Below are 23,564 nucleotides of genomic sequence, written 5' to 3'. Positions count from 1 at the left end.
AAGTAAGTGATTTAAAAAAATGTTTTGGGTATCATTTTGGTATATCTCCTGCCAATGACTCGTTATCACTAAAATGTATGTAAAACAACTATATTCCTGGAATTTATATAATCGCACTGATCTTCAGGTTCAAGTTATGGCTCTTGGAGAAGAGGAGAAAAAAGTAAAAGCACAAAAATTAAAATTGGCCCAGACGGCAAGTGGTTAAAGTTCATTAAGATAAATTCAGAAAACGTCTGAAATAAATTTTGCTCTACTATTAGAATTTGTTCACCATAAAAACGAGACAAAAGATCATCAAGAAATTCACTAAAAAATACTCATTTCACTTTTCAGCTGTCTAAGAAGTATGGAGCCTTGTACACCTTACAATTAGGAGTAGAGAAAGTTGTTGTCATATGTGGGTACGAGGCTGTAAAAGACGCCCTTGTCAATCATGCCGATGAATTTTCAGGAAGACCGAAAGTGGCATTGCTCGACGAAATTGTCCGAGGACACGGTAAACTTCATAAAATTGCTACTAATTGGGGATGGATTGATCTTGCTTTACAAGTTATTTTCCTTTGTAAATAGGTTGTCTGGTCTGGAAATCTTCACCTAAAATTGTGGGTCCCTAAAGTCAAGTTGATCACATGTGGAAACCAGATCTATCCTCCAAGATCAGTGTCATGATCCATTTTTGGATTTGTGGCAGCTCTGATTCAACTTTGTTTAAATGTAGCTTTTTTTTCCTTTTAGTCCATAGGGGGTTAATGTCAGTTCCCCCTGCTGGCAATCTGGTGTAACTGCAATGTTGGAGGGTCAGCTGATGGGAGTGGTGACCACTCCCACTATCTTTAAATGATCACCTGATGCATCAGCTGACTGTCGGTGATAGAGCAATATTCTGTGACCAAGCCTGAGTGAGGAGCTCTCTGGGTGCAGTGGTGCTTCTGCTGGGTTCATTATACTGGTGCCTTTATTCTGCTGTGCGTTGCTTTGCAGCAGAGAAAGCTAAGTGTTTATTTTCCCGTCCGTTTCATGTTCGTCACTTTCCCAGTGTGGTAATATCTGCAGTTGGTGAGGCTAGCGACCCTCGCCGGCCAGTGCACTAGCCAGGGCAGAGTTAGCTGGCAGTTAGGGACAAGGTATCCTGACAGCGGTGGGGGAAGGACCCACTTAGGGCGTTAAGTGAGTGCAAGAACAGGCTCAGGCTTGAGCTCAGGGGTGTCCCTTCCTTCTTTTCCCTATTGGTAGGGCCTTCCTCCCCCTTTTCCATCCCATTGTTGGTGTGTTGTGCCATCCGCTTACTGACCCCCCCCCCCCCCCGTAGGGGTCACTTTGTATACCGTGACAATCAGCTTGCTATAACAACAATATACTAGAACTACCTATCTTGGTTCTGAAATGGTAACATCAGCTCCTACTTTACATGATCAACCTGTCCTATTTGGGAATATAAAAATGGATTGATTACAATGATTCCTTTTAAATAACACTAAAATTAAAATAAATTAAACAAAAGGTACTAGTAGGAAAAATTTCCCTTGTTGCATCACATTTATTCAAGAAGTTAAAAAATGAAAATCTATTAAGAAAATCACCACTCAAGCTTGTGTTTGCAAAACATTTGTGAATTTTCTTAGCGTTTTATGTCAGAATTCTGGCGAAAGAGCTTTTAAGAATTCAGGTCCTTATTAGAGATGAGTGAATATTTCAATGTTCGGTTCGGATTACGATCGCCAAATTTGTAATATTCACTGATTTATTCGCCGAACATAACTGAACGCTAAAATAAAACGCATGCGGAACCCCTTTTAACAACCCTAAAAGCTGCCAAAACATATCAGATGAGGGACAGACACCAGGAAAGTGGCCTCAGGTCAAATTCTAGCATGGCACTGCAGCAATCAGCCATGCATGAGGTATCATGGTCAGCATTTACACCTTTCAACTGAACTTCAAAGTAAAATGAGTTGGGTGAGGGATCTGTGTAGTCCTGGTGTGCTAGGAGCCCTGATACCACATACAGCAGCTCAACCTGACTTCATGCTGAGCCACACTCAGGTGGCACAAAATTTAGTTTTGTAGACTACCATTGTCAGAAAAATCTAAGGATAGTGTAACATGGGTAGTTCACTTCAATGAAATGGAGGTTTGATGGTCTCAGAGGCCTACTGCTGCAGGCAAAACACATGAAGAAGACACAACCAGTAGTCTACACATTTACAAAAATGAGTGGCACACATCAACAAAGTGCCATCAATTTCGCCACAGTAGAAACAACATAATAGGGACCGACAGGTCTTCCACTACTCCCAATCCAGCAGATGAACACCTAACCAGGAGTGTTCACATATAAATAAAATATTGGCAGACACCACCAAAATGGCATCAATTTCACAACAGTATAAATCATATAATAAGGACTGAAAGGTCTTCTACTACACCCAAACCAGCAGATGGACACTCAAACATGAGTGTTCACATTTCCAAAAATTATTAGCAGACATCACCAAAGTGGCATCAATTTCACTAGAGTAGAAATAGTATAAAAGGATTGACAGATTTTCCACTACACCCAACCCAGCAGATGGACACCCAACCAGGAGTGTTCACATTTCAAAAAATTATTGGCAGACACCATGAAAGTGTGATCAATTTCACCACAGTATAAATAGTATAATAGGGACTGACAGATCTTTCGCTACACCCAATCAGGAGTTTTCAAATGTAAAAAAATTAGGGCCTGACACTAGAGATGAGCGAATATGTTTGGCTCCCTCCTTATTCGGCAAGCTATAGCGTTTACCAAATAAGCTGCAGAGGGAACTCAGCTACCTGGATCGCTCCTACTGATCATCTGTCTGGCGCAGCAGCTGCATGTGTCACGTCTGTTTCACAGTCACAACACATGCATGGAGAGCCCAACAAACAGGAACTCCATGCATGTGTTGTGACTGTGAAATAGCTGCAAGACATGCAGCTGTGGCGCCGCACAGCTGATCAGCAGGAGCAATCAAGGTAGCAGGGTTCCCTTCACAGCTTATTTGGTAAGTGCTGTAGCTTGCAGAATAAGGAGGGAGTCTAACATATTCGCTCATCTCTACCTGACACCACCAAAGTGGCGTAAATTTAACGAGAGTAGAAATAGTATAATAGGGAACAAAAGGTTTTTCACGACACCCAACCCAGTAGACGGACACCAAACCAGGAGTTTTCGCATTTAAAAAAATGAGTGCTTGACACCACTGAAGTTGGATGAATTCACGAGAGTAGACATAGTATAATTGGGACCAACATATCTTCCACTACAGCCAACCCCCAGCAGATGTAGACCAACCGTGATTGTTCACATTTCTACAAATTTGTGTTAACATCTGCAGCACTAACAGCAGGTACAGAAGCCACACTAAAGATATCACAGGATGCATTTACGCAACATTAATGCAGCATACTAAAAAATGCAATATTGCCAAGTCTGTACAGTCTGCGATTAAGGTGCAAAAGTCCTTTGAGATCCATGACTTATTCTTCTTGATGAAAGTTAGGAAGTCTACACTTTCAGGAGACAGCCGGCTGTGCTTATCTGTCAGGACAACACCAGCAGCGCTGGAGACATGTTCTGAGAGAACGCTGGCTGTTAGGCATGATAACACCTACAATGCATGTGAGGCGAGCTCAGGCCACTCATCCATTTTTAAAGACCAAAATATGAAATGGAGCAGGTAAAGAACCCAAGGTTCTGCGGTCAAAGTCCTGTGTCTCAACAGTTGGCACGAAAACAGAGGAGGAGGAAGAAGCAGAACATGTGTTTGATGGGGTGGCTGATTGTTGTTGACATCGTCTGGTCTGAATTTTGGCACAGTGGGATTCCCAGAGTAACGCATGTTGATTGCGCATGTGAAGGTTCATGCATATAGTAGTCAAATTATTGCACTTTTTACCTCCACGATTTTTTTTGCAAAGTTGGCAGATTGCGTGAGTTGGCTCATCCTTTACAATATCAAAAAAAGGTCCAAGCTAGGTAACCCTTGCCACTCCTGCGAGCTGCAGACCCACGGACACTGCTGATCACAGTCAAAGTTATGGCTGATTATGCATTGCTCGGCGTGGCTGCATAACTATGTGTCTGCGACGTACAGCACAACGTAACCTCCTCATTTACCTCCTCAGATTACCTACTCAGCTGTGTGCCTCTATGTTCAACCCAACTGGGATCTACCACCTCATCATAATCATCCTCTGTTTTATCACATTCTTCACCCTTGGAGTAGCCTTCCTCCTCTTCCCACCCTGACAGCACAGTACAGTCCGTGTGAACCTCAAATATCTGAGTCTCATCAGGATCACCTTCCTCCCTGAGGTTTAACGTCTGATGACGAGGGTCAGAATGCTGCTTTGACTCTACTTCTTCCTGCCCAGAAACCAGCTAAAAAAATGTTGGGCACCAGTGCAGATTTCCTCCTCTTGGCTCTGTGAAGCTTTGGAGTACAATTCTGATGACCATGGCATAGAATGTGTGTGCAGCTTTTCAGACTCTCCCATCTGTGGTTCGGTACTTCAATTGTCTGGTGTAGAGTTTGGACATGGGGTGGAGCAAGTGTAATTTGGGTGCCTCCTCTGTGGACTGTACTGGGTGTGATGTTGAGGTGGAGGAAGAGGAGGAGAGGCTACTTGAAGCTGCGCTTACCATCCATTCAAGCACATGGTCTTTCTATGTCTCATCAACAAGATGTACCACTGTGCATCTGACAAAGAAAGGTAGTGGAGTAGCCCATCATTTAATAGAAGTTGTCTGTTGTCTTCCTGTAGGACGTGACATTGTTGGTTCACTAGTGCTTCACAAACATTACCACCTACCCCACGTACACCTTTAAAACCAAGCCTAATCCCCATTCCATCACTGTGTTGTTTTTTCCCAGTTATGTTGTTCAGATAGTGTGGAAAGAGCACAGGTTTAGCAACAAAAAAATTTGATTTTAAACTCTTCACCAGCTCTGAAAAGAGCTGAATTTCAGCCACAGTAAATTGCAAGGTGAAATATGGCATGCTAAATTGTGTTGGTCACAGAAGAAAGAATTGTTTGTGTGGATGAAGCCTTTATCAAAAAAAAGATATGTTACAAACAATTTGAAATTGAGATGTCTCCTACTGGGCAAAGTTAGTAACAGAAGAATTTTCCTTTTGCCACAACAGCACCCTACTGACAGAGGGTATCCTCCCACCAGGACAGGAACCTACAGGTTAAAAGGGGGTGGCCCCCCTCGCCTCCTGAGTTGGTTTCCTGCCTGATTAGAACCTGTGGAGAAAAATCTTACCTGGGTCCAATGAACCTCTTTGCGATCTCTGTGGGAATGATAGAGCCTGGGATTCCAGAAGCAGCCTCGGCGGTGCTCTGCCTGTTCAGGCCCCTCCTCATCTGGTGTGGATGGTGCGATCCAAGGGTCTGGGTAGTGCCGCCCTGGGTTGCGTGGGCACTTCACAGGTGAAGAAGGGGCTCCCTGTGTACATCCAGAGTGCGGCCCTGCACCACTTGCAATCCATTTCCAGGATCAGCTTCCATGCATGTGCTCTAGTCAGTGATGCGCCCGTGACCTGGAAGTACTTCCTCTTGACTTCCAAGGGGGACCAGGGAGCTGCATCATGAATGGGGAAGTGAGGGGGTGTGGCCAGACCTTCTTAGTCTGGCCGCATGCTGCAGGTGTGCTGAAAAATGTCTTCCCCAAGAGATGTTGAAGAGCACGCACCACCTAAAGTGGTGGTCACCGAGCAGCACAGAAGTGGCAAAGGCAGCAATAGTCGTAGCTGTAGAGGGAGTGACACAACTGATACCAGAAGTGAACAGAGTAGGCAAACATCTACAGCCTCCAAATCGCTCGCTGTATCTCCACCTCCTGAATCGGTACCCTATTAATAAACTTCAGATGGTGAGTGCATATGATGGTCATCTGTAAGATGAATCCCCCTTCTGTTTCTATGTGTTCCCAGGTAAAGAAATCTGTTAAAACCAAGCACAAACAGTGTCCTTTGTGCACAAAGACACTGCCTGAAGCTTATCTCAAAAGGCTCTGTCAGTCATGTATATTCCAAACCCTGAAGGAGGAAGCTCCTGTACATACGTTTGAAGAACATTTATCATAGAAGAGATTGGGAGCTCCCTTAAGGGGGGAAAACCCGTAGAAAGGAGGCTGGCTGTGTAGAGTCTGAATCAGAATCTAGTTGGTCAGCTAGAGGGTGGCAAATTGAATCTACAGAATTTTCTTTATCTTCATCTTCCTCAGACAAGGAGGAGAGGTTATTGTTTTCCCATTGAGAATATGGATACATTGGTCAGATCAGTCCAGTCCACCATGGGGATGGCTGACAGGAAAGGGCCAAAGTCTGCTCAGGACCTTATGTTTGCAGGCCTATGCCAGAGGAATTGAAAATCCTTTCCTGTGAATGTCATGGTAAAAAGCCTCATGAGAAGGGAGTGGGAGTAGCAGGACAGCCAGGGGTTCCTGCCATCCTCCTGAAAACATAAATACCCCTTTGATGATGACTTGTTAGCGGAAAGGGTTAAAGTCCCCAAAGTCAATGCTGCAGTGGCCTCTTCATCAAAATGGTCAGCATTACCCCTAGAGGACGGAGGTCTCCTAAATGATCCGATAGGAAAGAAGAAATGTTTTTGATGCAGGCCTGGGAGTCATTGGCCGGAGCATTCAAACCAGCTATTGTGAGCACCTGTACCGCCAGGTCGATGATGGTCTGGCTGGACCAACTGGAGGACCAGATATGACCTGGAACAGCTAGGGACAACTTACTGAACTCCTTACCACAGATCCATGGAGGAGCAGCCTATCTGGCAGATGCTTTCGTCGATTCATTGCAGTTAGCTGTTAGGTCTGATGGTCTGTCCAATGCTGCCTGCTGAGCCCTCTGGTTAAAGATCTGGAAAGGAGATGCACTTGCTAAGTCCAAATTGTGTGCCATTCCATGCGGGGATGAGTACTTATTTGGCCCTGTGCTAAATTAAATCCTCACAAAGGCAGGTGACAGGAAAAAAGAGTTTCCTAAACTATTTACCCCTACTTTCAGGAACACCTTTAGAAAACGGTCATCTTTTCAGAAGAAGTATAGAGACCAAGACTGGGAGCCAGCAGAGCCGAAACAGAAAAGTGCCTACTTCAGTGGTGCCTCATCATCCAAGTACAGGCACAAGTATTGGTAGCCCGGATCTCCCAGTGGGCAGTAGAAATATTTCTTTACACAATGGTTCTGTATAATGCCCAACACCTGGATCCTCAATATATATGTCATCCGGGCTAAAGTTAAGGGACTCCCCCGATTGGCAATGGGCCCTAGAATTGGAAATGCTGCATTTAATGGGCAAACGGGTCCTAATTGAGGTTCCTAAGGACCAAGATGGTAGGGGGTTTTATTCTCCTCCTTTATTGGTCTCCAAACCTGATGGTCCCTTCAGAACCATTATTAATTTGCCGAAGCTGAATTCATTCCTACGGTCTCATACCTTTAAAATGGAGCCCATAAAGTCTGCAACCAAACTTCTATTTCCCAGGTGCTTCATGACAGTTCTGGACCTAAAGGACACCTGTTATCACACCAAAATGAAAAAGGAAAAAACACTTCCGCACTGCTGTTATAAGTTAGACCCTTGAGTCTCCCTATGTTATTGCCAATTGCCGCTTCAGCCTGAAAAAATGGAACAAATCTACCGGGGTGCTGCTATATAATAGTCCATAAATGATATCCAAAAAAGAAAAAAGATGAAGCGCACTCACCGGTAGTGAATCCAAGTCTTTATTCCAAGTCTTTATTCGGACATAACTTAATGTGCTGCAGGGAGGGTGGTGAACACTCGGACGACAGCTGTTTCGTGCTTAATGCACTTCAACACCTGTTATCACCTGCCTATATACCAGGACCACCAACAATACCACAGGCTGTACAGCTGGGCGATCAGTTCGCCGATATTCCATTTAGTCTATCCATGGCATCACTTGTGTTCACCAAGGTGATGGCCCATTTGAGGGAACAAGATACCCTGTCTATTCCATACTTGGATGATTTCCTTATAGTAGGGAGGTTGGCCGTCCAGTGCAGTACCCAACTGAGCCATATAATATCGTCCATACAGGGTCTGGGTTGGATAATCATTCTGAAAAAATCAAGACTAGTTCCCTAGACCCATTACAGGTTCCTTGGCCTCCTCTTGGATTTGGTAGCTCAAAATTGCTTTCTTCCAGAGGACAAAATCTAGGCATAATCTACAAAGTCAGCAACATAATAGACAATCCGGATTGTCTATCTTTTAGAGATGCAATATCCCTCCTGGGTTATCCGACGTCTTGTATGCCGGCTGTGCAATTTCACACCATAGCTCTGCAGAACAAGGTGCTCAAAGCAGAAAAGAGGTTGTGGGGCTACCTTGACAGGAGAATGTGGCTGTCAGTCACCACTGTGGGCAATCTATCATGGTGGCTAAACCTGGTACACTTGTCCAAAAGGGTGCCGTGGCAAATAAAACCCAACAGTATAGTCATGACAGATGCCAGTCCCTCAGTGTGGGTAGCTCATGGAGACAATCTAGCCCAGGGGAAGTGGACAACCAGGAAAGCACAGGGTTCCTCATACCTGAAAGAATTAAGGGCGGTGAAGTATGAGCTTCTTCAGTTTCTACTGGTTCTGTGGGACACCCACGTATGGATACACACCGACAACACTATGGTGGTGGCCTATTTGAATTGTCAGGGGGACAAGGTCACAATCACTAATGTCTGCCACAGATTACATACTTACCTTGGCTGAGAATCACCTCCTCTCCCTGTCGGCAGTTCACATCATAGGGGAACACAATGTTCAGGCAGACTATCTCAGTCGACACTCCCTACACCAAGGGGAATGGTCCCTAGACTGACAGATTTTCAGACAGATGGTACGGTTATGGGGCCTCCTGGACATAGACCTTTTCGCCACAATGACCAACAGGTCAGGAGGTTTGCATCACTACAAGCATCAGATCAGCCAAAAGAAATAGACTCCCTTCAGGTGGAATTATACTCTGGCCTACGCATTTCCTCCGATGTGTCTGATTCCGCTAATGGTCAGAAAAATCAGAGAGGGAGCGAGAGTAATTCTGATTGTCCCCTTCTGGCCCAAGAGACCTTGGTTTTCTTGGCTGAGGGCAATGTCCGTGACCGACCCTTGGGTGCTACCAATGTGCCCGGGTCATCTCTCTCAGGGTCCAGTCTGTTACCCACAGATGGTGGGTCTCCACTTGACAGCGTGGAATTTGAGAGGGGGCTACTGAGGCATAGAGGGTTTTCAGAAGCCCTAGTTACCACCTTCCTAAAGAGTAGAAAGGAGGTTACCACAAAAATGTATTGTAAAATTTGGAGGAGGTTTTGGTTATTCCACGCAGCTCCCCTTTGGTACCATGTTCCAATTCTGGCAATTCTGGAATTTTTGCAGAAAGGTCAATTATTGGGATTTTCGGTTAACACCCTTAAAGTACAGGTCTCTGCTCTTGGCACACTGTATAACTATACTGTAGCAGGGGACAGGTGGGTCAATAGATTCATAAAAGCCTGTGAATGCAGTAAGGCCAGGTCCACATTAGTGTTCAAAGGCTTCTGCATGCTTCTGCATACGTCCTGCGTACCTATCTTTAACATTGGGTATGCAGTACATGCGGATGTATGCGGATGAGTCGTTTCGACGTGCCCACCGTCCGCACAAAACGCAACTTGTTGCATTCCTATATGGTCACTGGGCACGTCAAAACAAGGATTCGCATACATCTGCATATCCTGCATACCCAATGTTAAAGATATGTACGCAGGATACATGCAGAAGTACGCAGGACACATGCAGAAGTATGCGGAATTAGGCAAGGCTTAGCGGATGACTTACACAGCCCTCCGCAAAGCCCCCGAATGCTAATGTGAACTTAGCCTAACCTAGTGCGGATTGCTAGATTACCTCCATGGGATTTAAACCTTGTGCTGGACGCATTGCCAGGTCCCCCCTTCAAACCCTTAGATTCTGCCTCTATTTAGGTTCTAGCCCTCAAAACAGCTTTGTTAGTAGCCTTAACTTCTGCAAGACGAATCAGTGACATTCAGGCACAATCAGTAGATACTCCTTTGTGATCGTTTATCAGGATAAGATAGTTCTGAAATCGGACCCGGCTTCTTTGCCAAAAGTCGCTTCTAGGTTTCATAGGGAGAAAAAAAGGAAAAGGCAAAGAGATATAATTACCATCCTTCCTTGATAGCCCCACTACAGCGGAGGAATGAAGGTTCCATATTCTAGATGTCAGAAGAAAGCACTATCGCCCGGTGGATAAAGGACATGATTTGCCTAGCTTATTCATCCAAAGGTGAAAGCCCATTCAGCGCAGGCCATGGCATCCTCCTGGGCTGAAAAGGTGGACTTCTCCATTGATTTGATTTGTAAGGCGGCAACATGATCTTCACCTTCCACCTTTTATAGACACTACCATCTTGATCTATCATCCACTTCTAGCCTAGTCTTTGGGCGATCAGTTCTTAATGCTGTGGTCCCTCCCAGCTGACAGTCTCTGAAAGTCTCTCAATAGGATGCTGTCGTGGCGAAAGGAAAAGCAGACATTTGTTACTGGTAATGGGATTTTACAGAGTCCATGACAGAACCTGCACATTCTCCCCTGTAATTATTCACTTGGTTTCCTCCGCAGTTTGTGATGTTAACTATTGCCTAGTTTTGTGCACATTTTTTTTTTTTCCATATTTTTGGGGGGCTGTTGTAACATTTTCCCAGCCCTTTCATTCTTTGTGCACATCCCTTGCATATCTTTGTCATGTGGTCTTAGTTCTTAACTAGCTAACATCTCTGCACGAACGTTATGCACCTTACTATAGGGTTATCATTACCACAGGGCTGTATGGTACTGCAATATCTATGCTAGTATATTTTTGCTGGTATACCTGTTATATATATATAGTGGGTATTTTTCCCCGCTTTTATATTATTACTGCTTGTATCATTCACTCATTCAAATTTTTTGGGGGGCTCAGCATATGTTGTGGGTTGTCTCTTCCCTTATTTCAGGGTATGACATACTAATAGGTAGTTTTTGCATGTTTGCATTTTTTAAGTGGTTTTATATTGTTTTGTGTTGTTGTTTTCTGCATTTGCATGTCTTTTGAGGTCTTTTGCCATTTAATAAAATATAACTTTAATATTGTCATATGTGGAGGTGTTCCCGTTTGTGTGGGCATGATCTTTTTTTTTTTTTTTTCTTGTCTTTTTATGTCATATTTACAAGCCCATGGTAAACCTTCCCCTCCTCTTTTTTGATATTGTGTTTGCGGTGCCCTCCATTTTTCTATTTATTTATTCACTTGGTTTCCTGCACTCTGAGAGAAAATGTGTTGATAAATTTTCACTATTTAGAGCTGATGGTATTTTGTGATTTAAATATAACCATTATTGTGTACTAATCCGGTTGGCGGTTCCTCTCATACTCTGAAACACAACTGCGAAGGTGAGGGGGACCACCATTTTTAACCTGTAGGTTCCTGTCCTGGTGGGCGGATCCCCTCTCTCAGTGGGGTGCTGTCATGGACTCAGTAAAATCCCATTACCGGTAAGTAATGTCTGCTTTATTATGCCTGTGGATCAGGCCTCTTTATAAGACTAGATGCTACAAACAATTTAAGAGTGAGAAGTCCCCTACTTTACGATGTTAGTAACAGAAGAATTTTTCTGGTACCTGTGGATTATGCCTCTATAACAGACTAAATGCAACAAATATTTTGAAATTGAGATGTCTCCGACTGTATGACATTAGTAACAGCATAATTTGGGGGAGGCCTGTGGATCAGGCCTCTCTAACAGACTAAATGCTACAAACAATTTGAAAGTGAGATGTCCCCTACTGTATGATGTTAGTAACAGAAGATTTGTATTGATGCCTGATGATTAGGCCTGTATAACAGACTAGGAGCTCCAAACAATTTCAAAATGAGATGTCCTCCACTGTATGACTGTAACACTCTAGATGCTACTAAAATTTGAAAGTGAGATGTCCCCTACTGTATGACATTAGTAACAGAAGAATACTTTGAGGGCCTCTGGATCAGGCCTCTATAACAGACGAGATGCTACAAACAATTTGAAAGTGAGATATCCCCTACTGTATGATGTTATTAACAGATTCATTTTTTGGGGGGGCTGTGAATCAAGTCTCTATAACACATGCGTGTGTCCCTGTGCCCATGCCCAGGTTGTCCACCGACTCTAGGGTGGAAGACTGGGTGGTAGAGGCACATGACATTTGGGACCGCACATAGGATGCCTCCTGGGCCACCAAGGAGAGAATGAGGGTCCCCGCCGATACCCATCAGCACCCTGCTCGGACTTTTGCCCTGGCGACTTAGTGTGGCTCTCCGTACGTAATATCAGGCTGCGAGTTGAGTCCACTAAGTTTTCTCCTCGCTACATAGGTCCCTTCAAGGGCCTGGAACAGGTCAACCCTGTAGTCTATCGTATGGCTCTTCCTCCATGCCTAAGTATGACTGACACTTTTCATGTGTCCCTCCTAAAACCCGTTCACATGTCCCGGTTTTCTGAGTCATCTGCTGGGACATCGGGTTCATCCGCAAATGATTATGAGGTGAATGCCATTGTTGGGTTCAAGGTGGTACATGGCAAAAAGTTATATCTGGTGGACTGGAAGGGTCACGGCCCAGAGGACAGGACCTGGGATCCTATTGAGCACATTAGAGCTCCTCAGTTCATTGCAGCATTTGAGCGTAGCAAGGCCATAGAAGGGGGGTAATGTTAGGCCTCGAGATTCCGCCACGGCACAAGGGGAATCTTGAGCCATGTCCTCTGTGGTCTCCCATTCTTCTTCATCCACAGAGCATCCTGCTCAGCAGAGACATCAGTCCAGGCTTCTTGCTCAGGCTAATGCTGTGCGTTTGGTTGCTGCTGCCATCCCCGGTTCAGCTATAGCAACCAGCATTAGTCAGTGGCGAGCAGACAATCCTGGGACTAAGTCCTGCTTTTCTCCATATGAGCATGTCTGTGAGATGACCGTTCATTGGTGTTCAGAGATCACATGCTCAGGTCCTCAAGCAGCTCAGATTGGGCCATCAGCAAGGCTCCAGAAGGCTGGGGCTTTAAAAGTATTGCACAGTGGCACGGCCATGCACAAGAATATCGTAATTATGGTGTGTGTGCAAGCATGTCTGTCTCTGGTGAAAGCTCCTAATGATCCTCTTCTGCATCACCCGCCAGGGCCATGGGGCACCCGGTACCGTGTCCGGTGTTCACAGGGGGATGTCATGATGGCAACCCGGTCCATGGCCCTGGGATCCCATGTAAAAGGAGAAATTTGAATAATTATGTTCGTGACGCCACCTGTGGTATTCGGTCAGAGGGGACCGACGCTGCTTTAAGGGGTCCTCTGGGGTGATGTTATAGCAGCTAGATGGTATAACTTCCCACAGGTGAAGTATATACCCAGGGCGCCTGGTGTGTAGATGGAAGATGGGTGAATAGTGCAGTGTTGTAGTCCCTTACTGCCTATGGCTTCAGATAAGGTCCTCACAGTTATTCTTTCTGTCCCCCATATAGGATAGGACAATACCTGCATGACAGGTAACTCAAGCCTTTTTACAGGGACTCTAGCACGCCCCTGGCTCTATGTGTTACTGTGTCTCAGGTGTGTGTGTGAAAGGTAACTTGCAGTTCAGCTGTCCTACCGGTCTCTGCTGTAAGTCGTAGAGTCCCTTACAACCTTGGTGTCCCGGCTACCGGTTATTTGCGCTTCATAAGGAGGCAGCCTGCTCGTAGCTGGTCTCCCCTGATATATACTCTCCTGTGCTTCACTCTCCTTCACGCTCACTGAACAGTGCCCTTTCCTTCTGTATGTCTCTTTCCAGGAGCTGTAGACTACATGGCCCCTTATATGTTCTTCCTGCCTCACACTGCTCCAGTCTGCTTCCTGGCACTTTCTGACAAACTGATCTCTCTTTCTCTCCAAACCACAATATATAGGGGAGTCACCTAGAAATAGGATCATAAGCTCCCCCTTGTGGCCTGGAGTGTGAACATGTTGTGTGCATTGTGGTTACCTGATGAGAGTTATCCTTCATTGCTTCCAGGCGTAACATCACTCTCCCCATGAGGAAAGCAATGCTACTGTGACGACCAGGACCCTGGGGCGCCACCCTTCCCTCTGGTTGTGTATGTGAATAGGGTGATTGGAGCAAAGGATAGTGCCTAGTATTGGCACAACACATTGTGTGCAGTGTCAGTTAGAGGTGTACGCCTGTGCGACGCCACGTGCATTCAGTGTGCTAAATCTAAATTCTGTAGGTCAGCCATGGAGTAGCACCTGGTGCCACCTCTTTGTACATCCTTGGGTCAAATTTTTCACTTGTTGGCACTTGTCCAAGTAGGGATTTGGTAGGCCACCTAGTTATGCCCCTTCCAGGCATTCAGAGGCATACGGAACAGTGATTCTACCACCTTGACCGTTAAAGTCTCCATCCGCTGGGATGGCTGTAGTGGAAGAGGTGTCGATCCCCGCTATACTAATTCTACATTCTTGCAATTCATGCCACTTTGTTGGTGTCTGTCACTAATTTTTGTTAATATGTAGACTCCTAGTTGGCTGTCCATCTGCTGGATTGGGTGTAGTGAATGAACTGTCGGTCCCTATTATACTATTTCAACTGTGGTGAAATTGATGCCACTTCTGTAGTGTAAGGCCCTCATTTCTTTAAATGTGAACACTCCTTGCATGATGTCCATCTGCTGGATTGAGTGTAGTGGAAGAAATGTCGGTTCCTATTATACTATTTCTTCTGTGGTGAAATTGATGCCACTTTGGTGGTGTCTGCCAATAATTTTTAGAAATGATTGGGTTTCCTTTGTGTGTGTTGCCTGTTGAAGTAGGCCTCCGAGACCATCAGGCCTCCACTTCCTTGGACTCAACTACCCGTGTTACTGTCCTTAAATTTTTTGACAACGGTAGTCTACTAAACTAATATTTGTGCAACCTGAGTGTGGCTGAGCATTAAAGCAGGTCGAGGTGTTGAATGTGGTATCAGGGCTCCCAGCAAAGGGACCATACGCTGATCCCTCACCCACCTCCTATTATTGTGACGTTCAATTGTGCACATGTAAAGTTTTGAAAAAAAAAGAAAAAAGTACTGTTTACAAGAACGCCGCTCCTCTGAGTTCTGAAATCCCCCACCCCTCATCATACATGTGCCAAACACTCATGATACACCACCATTATTGTAGCTAAAGTGCTGAAAATACTTTTGTGCCAACGCAAATATTTTCCTGCACTTTGTACTGAATATTACAGATTTTTCACAAATTAATTAAATTTTGCTCTTGTTTCCGATCATAGATTTGACTGTGCCATATTCATGCCGAATTTATGTTTGACGGTCTTGTTCTGAGGAAATTCGCTCATCTCTAGTCAAGACCTTTGCAAATATACATGAAAGTGGTAATTACACAGCAGACTGGTGTGAGGCTTAAATGTATTCCATTATTAGAGATGCAAGTGTGGAAAATTCTAAATAATCTTGGGAAACAGTGAGGTTTAGGGAAGAGTCAGACAGCTGTATACTGCAATGTTAATGAGAATTGCAATGGAATGTTCAGACTGGTTCTCCTGGCCAAGCATGATAGCTTCATAGAAATACATGCTGTTAAGCTTGGGTTAGGAGGGCTGATGGCCAGTCCGAGCATTATGTTGCAATCCCCTTCTGCAGTCATCTGACTCTTCACATACACTGGCAAATCTCTTGACAGCCAAATCAATTCACACCAACTCAACTAGACCTCACATCTACTCAAAAATCTTTTCTGGCAGGTTGGTACAAGCATCTACAAGATGATTTGTGGCCTGATGAATTGGCATGTGTCCTCTGGTTTTATTCCTTTTCTCAATTCTTGATCTACTGTTTGCTTTAACTTATTGTTCAACTGGTTAATATTACAGTGACTTCATGTCTATATCATATCAAACTTCCCAACTTCTGCCAAAAATGTAAATTTACTGACCAGAGAGAAATATTTTATTGTACGGTAAAACAGTGATTGGGTCTGCAAGAGATACAATTTCAAAATTTTGCACACCCAAAGTCACTCACATAGGACTTTCTTCAAAAATGTCTAATTTAAGAAGTCACTAGTTTGATAGTCATCGCAAAATATTAGAAATTTTGCCTTTTGAGTCTTTAAGGTGTTGTGAGTTAACCAGTAGATATAAAGTATTGGTTGCCATCTTCCTTCTCTCACCTTTCCTTCTTATATAATGTGTCCTCAGGAATTCTTTTTGCTTCCAATGATAACTGGAGAGCAATGAGGCGGTTTACTCTGTCAACACTTCGAGATTTTGGAATGGGCAAGGACGCCATCGAAAACAAGATTTCTGAAGAATCTGATTTTTTGGTACAAAAGTTCAGATCTTACAAAGGTTGGTGAATGGCTCCATTACAGTTTGTGCACAGCTTCAAGAAAATAACTTATTTTGTCATGAGCCCATCAGGGGAGATAATTCTGAAGTCCACAAAAACAGAACCCTATTAGCCTTGAGTGGTTAGTAGAGATGAACAAATCTCTTCAATGTCTTTTTGATCCAATTCACTCAAATTTGGCAAATTCGGAGATTATGTTTATTCCAAATTGAAATTACCACAATTGCTGTTAGGACAGGGAAAAGCAAAATCTTTATACTCTCTTTTCCTCACCTGTTCTGCCGCCTCTGCCAAAGCGCCAAGCCTCTTTGCTTCGGCCACAAAAGCCACTCCATTCCAGCTCCAAGGCCAATCTGATAACTGTAAATGGTCTCACGTGGTCACAAAGTAGGGGTGAAGTGATGCACATCTTGAAATGAACATATGAAGCTGTAATGGAGACACCACCCATGCAAAAAAAGACCAAAGTGTAAGATAGGAGCTGCGGTGGAGGAGGCAGAACAGATGAAGAAAGGGGGTAAAGTGTTTATTCATTTTAACCTTTTCCTGACCTTCATTAGAATCTTATCTTTTTTTTATTCATAAATATCAAATCCTCAAATTGTCTGATTCTGGCATATCCACATTTTGGGGGAAATTCATAACCAATCATAATTCATATTACCTCCCTTAACCTAAGGCTGTTTTTAACCCCTTTCTGACATTTGTGATAATAATATGTGACTATGCCCTTGGTCTATCTGATCAGGGATGTATTATTAGTGACTAGTGAGTGATTCCTACCTGCTTTTTATATTTTTCATTAAAAAGAATACCAGCTGTATAATACTATCCAATTATTCAGATTACTCATGCATAATTTATATAAATAGGAGAACAAAGACTTTTACAATATTATTTTGAACTCACAATGTTGAGGGAATTCATAGAAGTGACCTCTTCCGCAATTATATCCTAGTGTAATTTATCATTTGTTTTTTTATTATTGATGTATGGATAATATTATTAGTGGTATGTTTATAAATGTCACCATTTATATTATAAGCACTTAAAGCACTTTTTCATATATGGTCATTAACCATTTGTTTTTTTGTAATTAATGTATGGATTATATCATTGGTAGTATTTTATTGTATGTTTATAATGTCACCAATTATATTATAAGCACAAAAATGCACTTTTTCTCTTAGATAAAACATTAGCACTATATCACTTTCATGCCTTTTAGTATGGTTTAACATGCCTGTCAGCTGTTGTTCTCTGCGCACGTTGTGATTCCCGTCCTCCTGGGGGCGTGGTGCGAGCCTGGCGCCGGCTCGCTCACGTGACCCGGGTGGGCGGGGTTACGACGTGTGGATTGACGAAGCGGGGATATGTAAGACTAGCGCTCTGTAATAGGCCATTAGATGTGTTTACCTTGGCGGTGAGACACGAGCGAGATTTGCCACAGCGGCATTATACCGCGACTATATGAGGCATCTGTTGGCAGTAAATGCACATCGGTACAGGGACGGTGAACCAGACCATAGGTAACCATGGCAATGGAATGCCATACAAACGCTTGCGCACTTTAATTTAACACTGATAGGTAGCCGCAGGGTCAGGTGACCGGAACGGCCTACTATTAAAACAGGACTAGGATTGAGATTAAGCCACGCCCCCTGAGGAAGCGAGGCTACTGATAGCACGCGAAACGCGCGTTGGGGAGACTGAGGCCCACACAGGAACCTGACAAATACCACATGGGTAAATATTATTGTTAAATCTTTATGTGGACATTTGCCAATGCAGTTGATAAGATTGTAATGTAGTGATTAGTGGCCCACCAGTAAAATGCTGAGGCATAGGTGTAAGGTCCAATCACACAAATTATACTGAGACATTGGGATGTCATTATTACTGTGCACAAGCAGGTTTTGTCTTGGTTTTCTGTGTGGCTCATAGGTCATTGAACACTCACCTGGGTAGTTCACTCTTTTTTGCATTTGATATGTATTATCCATTTTTACTATGTAAACCTGGTATTTTTCTTTGGATTTAATAAAGTGTATGTTCAGTAAAACTCTTTGTACTGCTTTTTATATTTGTAGCTTTTAGCCCTGGAGAGGTATGGTTGATAAATATTAGGTTTGGGACCCATCAAGAAAAGGTACATCTTATCGTGACTGAAATATGTCATATATTTGGTGCTTGCATAATCTTAGCATTTACAGAGGCGGTGGTATTCTTTTGTTTGTATGTATTCAGTCATGGCAGTTTGCACCTGTTCACACTTGCTTTGTTCTGTTCAGAGGTGCTTGTAATTTTTTTGCTTACTGCAATTATGGCTCTCGTTTTCTCAATGTTTTTCTAGGTGAACCCTTTGATAATGTCATGAATATAAATGCTGCTACAGCTAATATAATTGTCTCCATCTTACTGAGTAAGCGATTTGATTATGAAGACCCTACACTTTTGAAGCTGTTAAAGATGAATAATGAAAATACCCAATTAGCTGGTACCCCAATGGCTACGGTGAGCAGCTCAACTCTGCACTGTATTTGAGAAATAGTATTTTAGGTCATTCACAAGATATGTAATATGTGATTGGTAGGCTTCAACCCATATTGTGCCCCTACTCTTAAGAAATATGTTTGTAAATTTATTAGTTTAAGTGTGTTGTCCATTGCCAGTCGAAATTTTGGAATGCTCACCAAGCAATGTTTTCCCTTGTTTGTATTGGAATGTACAAATTATAAATTCAGACTGATGGCAACAAACCAACAAAGAAACACATATGGAAAAAATAAGTAAAGAAATAAGCCACACCAGAATTTTTTATTAAGCTTAAACTTCCTTAAAGCACCACCACCTTTTATTCTGATGACAGCTTTACACCCTTTACATAGAAGCAGCTTTGTCAGGTGAAAATGCAATGGCTTTACAGCAGTTTTGAAGAAGGTTCCAAGATGTGCTGAGCATTTGTTGGCTGCTCTGCCTTCATTCTGCATCCAACTCATCCCAAACCAAGTCAAGTGGGTTGAGATCGGGCGATTGTGGAGGTCATGTCATCTGTCACAACACTCCATCCCTCTCTCTCTTAGTCACAAAGCCCTCACATAACCTATATATGTGCTTTTTTTTGGTCCTTGCCTTGTTGCAAGACAAATTATAGTCCCAGTAAGCGTAAAACAGATAGAAAAGCATTTATTTGCAGAATTCTGTGGTAGCCATGCTGGCTAAGTATGCTTGAATTTGGAATAAATCATCATCAGTGTAACCAGCAAAGCTCACCCTCACTTTCACACCTCCCCCTCTATGCTGCTTGAGGGGCACAACAAATATGGAAACCATCCAACCAACAAAGTCATTGCTGTCAGTACCAAAATCTGAAATGTTGAGTCCTCAGAATACAGAATGGATTTCCTCTGATCCGATATGCAGTTCTTGTGTTTTTCATCCCAAACAAACCTGCTCATCTTGTTTGCAGTGCACTATAGTGGCTTCTATGCAGAAATTCAACCATAAAGGCCACTTCTCAAAGACTTATGTAAAACCCCAGGTAACCGGTTGTTACAGTGGCAATGTTTTTCTCAAGGGGAGAGTGATGTCATGCTTGGAAGCAAGGAAGGATCCTTTTGACAGGTATTCAGCACACACAACACTGTTCTGACTCCAGGCCAGAAGAGGGAGCTCTACATCCAATTTCAGGTGAGCTGCTCTCTCTGGTCAGGAGGAGGAGTCAGTTCCTAGGCAGTTAGAGTTAGACAGTTGGTGAGAGGAGAGCGAGGTGAGAGGAAGGAAAGCTAGGGTCATGGACCCGAGTGATTCTGCAGCTCCTGGGAAGAAAAAAGAAAGCAGAACAGTCTGTAGGAGACTGAGAGGGAGAAGAAGCACAGGAGAGTAAGGAGCTGGAGAGAGAAGTTGCGACAGGGCTTCCTCCACGCTGAGAGCATATGCCGGTAGCCAGATTAATGAGGTTGTGCAGCACTTTAGGTATCACAGCAGAAACCAGGGGATGCTGGACTTCAAGTCACCCGACCACCATTGGCACCTGAGGACAAAGTAGCAAATAGAGCCCGGGTCATGATAGACATCCTGTAAAAAGGCTCGAGCTACCTGTTGTATGGGTAGTGTCCTACCAAAAGGGGGACAGTGAGAACGTGAGGACCTTGTGTGAGGCCTAAGGCAGCAAGAGACTACAACACCACAGTGCTAGAAGGAAGGCTTCCAACCTCACCTGGTTACAGGGATTCCCAATTCTCTTCCAAGTCAGCCGGACCACATCAGCATCCCTGATTCGGTACCCTGGACTGTGGCTGCCTTGAACCAAATAAAGAGGTAAAGAGTAGACCCCTTTGAGCAGCGTCGGTCACCCCTGACTGAATACCACAGGTGGCATCACAAACTTTTATTATTCAACTAACCCCTTTAAAGACCATCCCTTTAACATGGGCGCTCAAGGCCATGGACTGGGTCGCTGCTGCCGTGACATATCCCTTTAAGTACCGGACTCAGTACCGAGTACCCCACTGCCCTGATGGGCAACTCATCTTGGGTCATGAACAGAATGGACCGACCCATTAAAATGGCCTTGTGTTGTGAATTCCGTTCTCGGACTCCCTCCTGTGGTCATGAATGGTATTTTGGTTAATTCTGCTCTTGGACTCCCTCTGGTGGCTTTGAGCGGAACTGCTGGTCACTGAGGTTGGCTTTCTCAGCTGCCCTCGTTTATTGCTAGGCTGGCTTCCCTATTTAACTCCACTCAGATCGTTACTTCATGCCAGCTGTCAATGTCTCAGTATTGGTTCAGATCTCTCTAGGACTTCTCTGAGGACCTGTCTACTCCAGCAGAAGCTAAGTCCTTGCTAGTTCATTTGTTGTTACTGCTTCCTGAATATATTTCTTAGTACTGCTAAATTCTAGTCCAGCTTGCTATCATGATATTTCCTTGCTAGCTGGAAGCTCTGGGGGTGCTGAGTTGCACCTCCACACCGTGAGTCGGTGTGGGGGTCTTTTTGCATACTCTGCGTGGTTTTTGTAGTTTTTTGTGCTGACCGCATAGTTCCCTTTTCTATCCTCTGACTATTTAGTGAGGTCTGGGCTCCTTTGCTAAAACTTGTTTCATTCCTGTGTTTGTGACTTTCCTCTTGACTCACAGTCAATATATGTGGGGGGCTGCCTTTTCCTTTGGGGAATTTCTCTGAGGCAAGGTTAGGCTTCTATTTCTATCTTTAGGGGTAGTTAGCTCTTAGGCTGTGAAGAGGCGTCTAGGGAGAGTTAGGTACGCTCCACGGCTATTTCTAGTGTGTGTGACAGGTGTAGGGTTTGCGGTCAGCAGAGTTCCCACTTCCCCAGAGCTTGTCCCGATTTCTGGTTTAATCATCAGGTCATTCCGGGTGCTCCTAACCACCAGGTCCATAACAGTACAGCTGGCCCACAAAGTGTTAATGCATCTCAAAAGAGGGATAAGAGAAGTTCTGAACCCATTTTTTTTTCTTTGCAGAGTGTTTTGTCTCTCTTTTCCCCTTAACCTCTGGGTGGTTCAGGACTCAGGTGTAGATATGGATATTCAAGGTCTGTCCTCTTGTGTGGATCAACTCACTGCAAGGGTACAAAGCATTCAAGATTATGTAGTTCAGAATCCAATGTTAGAGCCTAGAATTCCAATTCCTAACTTGTTTTCTGGGGATAGATCTAAGTTTCTGAATTTCAAAAATAATTGTAGACTGTTTCTTGCTTTGAAACCCCGCTCCTCTGGTGACCCCATTCAGCAAGTAAAAATTATTATTTCTTTGTTGCGTGGCGACCCTCAAGACTGGGCATTCTCCCTTGCGCCAGGAGATCCTGCATTGCTTAATGTAGATGCGTTTTTTCTGGCGCTTGGATTGCTTTATGACGAACCGAATTCAGTGGACCAGGCAGAGAAAATCTTGCTGGCTTTGTGTCAGGGTCAGGATGAAGCTGAGGGATATTGTCAGAAGTTTAGAAAATGGTCTTTGCTTACTCAATGGAATGAGTGTGCCCTTGCAGCAATTTTTAGAAAGGGTCTTTCTGAAGCCCTTAAGGATGTTATGGTGGGGTTCCCCACGCCTGCTGGTCTGAATGAATCAATGTCCTTAGCCATTCAAATTGATCGGCGTTTGCACGAGCGCAAGGTTGTGCACCATTTGGCGGTGTCCTCTGAGCAGAGGCCTGAGCTTAGGCAATGTGATAGAACTTTGACCAGAACTGAACGGCAAGAACACAGACGTCAGAATGGGCTGTGTTTTTACTGTGGTGACCCCACTCATGCTATCTCTGATTGTCCTAAGCGCACTAAGCGGTTTGCTAGGTCTGTCACCATTGGTACTGTACAGCCTAAATTTCTTTTGTCTGTTACTCTGATTTGCTCTTTGTCGTCCTACTTGGTTATGGCATTTGTGGATTCGGGCGCTGCCCTGAATTTGATGGACTTGGAGTTTGCCAGGCGCTGTGGTTTTTTCTTGGAGCCTTTGCAGTATCCTATTCCACTAAGGGGAATTGATGCTACGCCTTTGGCCAAGAATAAACCTCAGTACTGGACTCAGTTGACCATGTGCATGGCTCCTGCACATCAGGAGGATATTCGCTTTTTGGTGTTGCATAATTTGCATGATGTGGTCGTGTTGGGTTTGCCATGGCTACAGGTTCATAATCCAGTATTGGATTGGAAATCAATGTCTGTGTCTAGTTGGGGTTGTCAAGGAGTACATGGCGATGTTCCGTTGGTGTCAATTTCTTCTTCCACTCCTTCTGAAGTCCCCGAGTTTCTGTCGGATTACCAGGATGTATTTGATGAGCCCAAATCCAGTGCCCTACCCCCTCATAGGGATTGTGATTGTGCTATAAATTTGATTCCTGGTAGTAAGTTTCCTAAGGGCCGACTTTTCAATTTATCTGTGCCAGAACACGCCGCTATGCAGAGTTATATAAAGGAGTCCTTGGAGAAAGGGCATATTCGCCCGTCTTCATCACCGTTGGGAGCAGGGTTCTTTTTTGTGGCCAAGAAGGATGGTTCTCTGAGACCCTGTATAGATTACCGCCTTCTCAATAAAATCACGGTCAAATTTCAGTACCCTTTGCCTCTGCTGT

General features: G+C 44.1%; 1 protein-coding gene across 1 annotated transcript in view; it reads left to right on the top strand.

Annotated features, from left to right (window-relative positions):
* The window catches only part of LOC143808685 (cytochrome P450 2K1-like), a 64,697-nt gene that overhangs the window by 12,151 nt on the left and 28,982 nt on the right, over nt 1-23,564 (top strand). Inside the window, exons 3-5 of the mRNA XM_077291595.1 lie at nt 337-499; nt 16,322-16,471; nt 18,826-18,986. Coding sequence (XP_077147710.1) covers nt 337-499; nt 16,322-16,471; nt 18,826-18,986 — 474 coding nt within the window. The remainder of the gene's footprint in view (nt 1-336; nt 500-16,321; nt 16,472-18,825; nt 18,987-23,564) is intronic.

Source organism: Ranitomeya variabilis, chromosome 2 (genome assembly GCF_051348905.1).
Source record: "Ranitomeya variabilis isolate aRanVar5 chromosome 2, aRanVar5.hap1, whole genome shotgun sequence".
Classification (NCBI taxonomy): domain Eukaryota; kingdom Metazoa; phylum Chordata; class Amphibia; order Anura; family Dendrobatidae; genus Ranitomeya; species Ranitomeya variabilis.
The sequence above is the reverse complement of the archived record's forward strand: the minus strand, read 5'-3'. Positions and strand labels throughout refer to the sequence as shown.